This window comes from Salpingoeca rosetta (assembly GCF_000188695.1).
Source record: "Salpingoeca rosetta unplaced genomic scaffold supercont1.19, whole genome shotgun sequence".
Lineage (NCBI taxonomy): Eukaryota > Choanoflagellata > Craspedida > Salpingoecidae > Salpingoeca > Salpingoeca rosetta.
This window is the reverse complement of record NW_004754915.1, coordinates 133855-138309: the sequence shown is the minus strand read 5'-3', so window position 1 is coordinate 138309 and position 4455 is coordinate 133855. Positions and strand designations below refer to the sequence as shown.

Here is a 4455-nt window from a genome sequence, read left to right as displayed (position 1 = left end):
GAGATTGTGCGCAAGGCCATTGCTCGCGTTGCTGCCCACGAGGGCGCGCACCCGCAGGCAGATGCCATGCAGCACGCCGTGATGACGGCCGAGCACCTCATCCCCAACGCCACCCGCCACAAGCTCGCCCCAGTCACTTCCAAGTACTACCCTCCGCAGGAGGGCGAGTTTGAGGGCGAGATGCCCACCGTGCCCGAGCCCGCTTCCTTCTCCTCCTCCTCCTCCTCGTCGTCTGGTGTTGATGTGCAGACCATTGGCATTGCTGCTGCCGTCGCCATGTCTGCGCTGGCGCTCGCCAAGTCGTTCAACCTCGTCTGAGGCGAGGCCCTGTTGCAGATGCATGGCGCAGTGCACTGGCCTGTTTGCTTCTTCTTCTTCTTCTTAAGGTTGCTTGCTTGGATGTGACCTTGCGGTTTTGGGGTCTCACTCGCTGCTGCGGCTCTTCCTGGCTTGTTGTTGTCTCCCTTGTTGACACATTGAAGCGTGCACTGCCTCCTACAATACACACTCTGGAATGCACGTTGAGAGAGAGACAGAGAGACAGAGCGACAGAGACAGAGATAGTCACCCACACACAGACACACACACACACACACACAGACACACACACACACACAGACACACACACACACAGACACACACACACAACAACAACAACAACAACAACAACAACAACAACAACAACAACAACAACAACAACAACAACAACAACAACAACAACAACAACAACAACCACGTTGCCAATTGCATTTTTCTTCGCGACGGCAATTTGCAACGATGGAGAACCAGGAAAAGCGCGCCAAGCTGACGGCAGTGGACGCTGCTGATGACGATGATGGCGCTGTGGAGGTGAAGCAGCAGGAGAGGGGAGCAGCAAAGGCAGCAAAGGCGAGAGGGGTGAAGTTTCAGCTGGACGAGGAGCAGGAAGCGCGGGAGATTGAGAAGCAGCGACGAGCGGCTATTCAGAAACAGTACCAGGAGGCCTCAGCCACCGAGGACGAGGAGCAACTGGGGCCATGGCTGTCCTGGGCAGACCAGGCCATCAACGTCACGCTTGGTGCGTTGGTGCAGAGGAGGAGTGGTTGGGTTGGAGAAACACGTGTGCTCTGTGTGTGTGTGTGTGTGTTGTGTGTGTGTGTGTGTGTTGTGTGTGTGTGCGTGTGTTGTGTTGTGTTGTGTTGTGGTCATGTGCTTTGGTAATTGTGCGTCGCGCCTTTCATGGAATCACGCCATCTGTTTCATCCACACAAATGCACGTACACCAGTCTCGAGCTCCAAGACGCTGAGCAAGGATGTGGAAGTGGCTGCATACCATCCGGAGTTTACGCATCAAGTCATCGGAGAAACGTGCGCAATTGGCTCCTGATCTTTGATTGTGTGAATGAGCAGTGCTGTCCTTCTGATCCTGCGCTTGCTTGCTCGTGAGACACACACCTCTCTGCCTCACCTTCTGTGTCTCTGTGTCTCTGTGCCTCTGTCCCTCTGTCCCTCTCGTCACTGCTGCCCTGTGTGTGTTGCAATGAAGGGAGAAGATCTATGGCTACGAGGACTTGCAGGTTGAGGTGAGCCATGCGTGCGATGCTCAAACCAACACGCACACGCACACCAGCACACGCGCACACACACACACCAGCATACGCATACTGCATGCCGCATGAGTGCGAAGGACTTCGTTGTCATTCATGGCACACTCACATCTCACCCTCAACGCACACAGGTCATGTACAGCGCCGGCGCGCTCTCGTCTTACGTTGGCATCGACTACGAGGACCGGGTGGACAACGAAGACAAGGACGCAGAGGTGTGTGTGTGTGTGTATGTATGTGTGTGTGTGTGTGTGTGTGTGTGTGTGTGTGTGTGTGTGTGTGTCGGCTTGTCGGTGGAGGAATGAAGACGCAGCATGCAAACACGAATGCAGCATACGTGTGGTCAGTCCATCACTGGGTGCTTGTCCGTTCGTGCCCTCACCCTCACTTCATCATTTCTGTGATGCGCTGAGCAGCCGGACAATGTGATCAAGTCCATCATCGACTGGATGCCACCAAGTGCGTGCCAATCCACAGCTAGACACCTCTGCATGCTTGGCGCTACCAACACCCCACTCCCTGCCCGCTTGCTTGTCGCCACGCCTCAAACTCACTATCACGCGTTCCACTCGCCATCTCACCTCATCACGCGTCATCTTTGCTCTTCTTCCTTCTCTTCTTCCTTCCCTCGTGCTGCTGTCCCTCCAGCGTGCACGACTGACAGAAGCAAGTTCCTGCAGCAGTGCGATGCAGACAGGAAGGCATTCAAGCCCGTTGGCGACGTGGTCTTTGAAGGGAAAGGCAAGCAGGACGAAACGCTGCAGGTGTACCTGGTACGTCATAGGTGTAGGTGTAGGTGTAGGTGTAGGTGTGTGTGTAGGTGTAGGTGTAGGTGTAGGTGTGTGTGTGGGGGGTGGGGGGTGCGCGTCTAGTGTGTTAGTGTGTGTGTGGATGCGTACAGTGTGGTGCTTGAGATTTCCGGCCATGTTGTCTGCACTTGCAAGCAAGCAATACACGACAGCAAGTGTACGTCCTCACATTGGGTGGTGTTTGATGATTCAGGCGAGTGCGGACACGAGCGGATTTGTGGACTATCACTCCCGTGCACAGACGCTGGCGGTGTGGAGCATTGAGCAGGCCACGTGGCTCGACCTCACAGACACCAACTGGCGCGTCTTCTATCTGTAAGTGGAGCGTGTGTGTGAGTGTGTGAGTGAGTGTGCGGTTGTGTGGTTGTGTGTGTGTGTGTGCGGTTGTGTGTTTGCGTGTGTGTGTGTGTGCGCGCTAGTGTGTTGTTTGATTGATGTGTGACACACTGGTGGCACACGGGGTGCATGGTGTCAGGTTCAAGAAGGACACGACGGATGACGGGGACGTATACTCGCTGCTAGGATTCTCAACTGTGTACCGCTATTACGTCTTCCCAGACAAGATCAGGCCTCGCATCAGGTGTGAACGTGGAGAGTTCTTTCATCGTTGACGCCACTCATACATGTCTCTTTCCGGCACACTACTTTTCACACGCGCACACACTCTGCCTCGTGTGTGCTTCATCGCATACTCATGCACACACACACACACACTTACACACACACCCACACGCACACACACACACACACGCACACACACACACACACACGCACGCACACGCGCGCGCGCGCATATCCCCCTCCCTCCAAATGCCAGCCAACACCTGGTGCTGCCGCCGCACCAGCGTCGCGGCTACGGGACGGTGCTGTATGAGGCCGTGGCCGCGCACCTCCGCACACTCGACGACGTGGTGGACATAACGGTGGAGGCACCTGTGCCTGCGTTTGAAGTCATCCGCGACAAGATTGACTGCAAGGAATGCCTCAAGCTCCCGTTTGTCGCCGACTTTGATTTTGACACCACCGGTCCACAGCCCTTTGTGGACCACGTCAGGGTGAGCTCGATATATCCGTGGATGTGTTTGTTGGGCGTCTGCAATGATGGTGCTCACTTGCCTTGTGCAGCATCTTCGTTGGACTCGTGCGTAGTCACACCTCCACACACACACACACACACACACACACACACACACACACACACACACACACACACACACACACACACACACACACACACACACACACACACACACACACACACACATTTCCGCATGCCGTCACACCCCCTTCACGCACGGCTCCCCTTTTTTTCTCAGGAGAAGCTCAAGTTGAGCAAGAAGCAAGGCCGACACGTATACGAGCTGCTTCATTTCCTCGCAGTCGTCAACGGAAAGGTGGGCGTGACGCCTGTTTCACACGTGTCATGCGGAGGGTTGGGGGGGCAAAGGACCGTGAACGGCCCTCATGTAGAAGCTGTGACGTTGTTAGCGCTGTGATCTGAACCGCGAGCATTCCTCGATCTTCCTCATCACCAGCGTTATCACGTCCATCATCACCATCCTCATGTCAGGCCTCTGAGGAGACATTCCTGCAGCGGTTGAAGGCGCGCCTGTATCGCCCGCACCACGTACGTGGCCGCAATGCTTGGCTGCCATGGTGTGTTGTGAATGAGTGAGTGTGTGTGTGTGTGTGTGTGTGTTGTGTGTGAGAGTGTGTGTGTTGTGTGAGAGTGTGTGTGAGTGTTTACATTACAAACAGCCCGCATCACCTCAACGTCTTCTATTCCACACCACGTCACACCCCTCCTCACTCAACCCATTCGCCAACACCAGCATGAACTTGCGGTGAAGAACAAGTTGCGGTCAAAGCTCTCGGAACAGGAGCAGCGTCTTATTGACCAGCAGCAACAGGTCACGCCATTGCAAGCCGGGGGTGGCACTGTTTTGCATGCCCTTTTGTGTGCGCTCGTGTGTGTGTGTGTGTGTGTGTGTGTGTGTGTGTGTGTGTGTGTGTGTGTGTGTCTGTGTGTGTTGTGTGTGTGTGTGTGTGTGTGTGTGTGT

The 4455-nt window shown here is 55.1% G+C and overlaps 2 protein-coding genes across 2 annotated transcripts in view; both read left to right on the top strand.

The window, feature by feature from the left end:
- PTSG_07783 (uncharacterized protein) overlaps positions 1–519 on the top strand; it is a 2673-nt gene extending 2154 nt beyond the window's left edge. The window contains exon 6 of the mRNA XM_004991528.1: positions 16–519. Coding sequence (XP_004991585.1) covers positions 16–318 — 303 coding nt within the window. The 3' untranslated portion in view covers positions 319–519. The remainder of the gene's footprint in view (positions 1–15) is intronic.
- A 258-nt stretch (positions 520–777) lies between these two features.
- The window catches only part of PTSG_07782 (uncharacterized protein), a gene marked incomplete at both ends in the record, with an annotated part of 3949 nt that continues 271 nt past the window's right edge, over positions 778–4455 (top strand). Inside the window, 12 exons of the mRNA XM_004991527.1 lie at positions 778–1057; positions 1266–1347; positions 1526–1562; positions 1718–1801; positions 2003–2045; positions 2235–2359; positions 2589–2710; positions 2871–2975; positions 3213–3450; positions 3712–3789; positions 3966–4022; positions 4228–4305. Coding sequence (XP_004991584.1) covers positions 778–1057; positions 1266–1347; positions 1526–1562; positions 1718–1801; positions 2003–2045; positions 2235–2359; positions 2589–2710; positions 2871–2975; positions 3213–3450; positions 3712–3789; positions 3966–4022; positions 4228–4305 — 1329 coding nt within the window. The remainder of the gene's footprint in view (positions 1058–1265; positions 1348–1525; positions 1563–1717; positions 1802–2002; positions 2046–2234; positions 2360–2588; positions 2711–2870; positions 2976–3212; positions 3451–3711; positions 3790–3965; positions 4023–4227; positions 4306–4455) is intronic.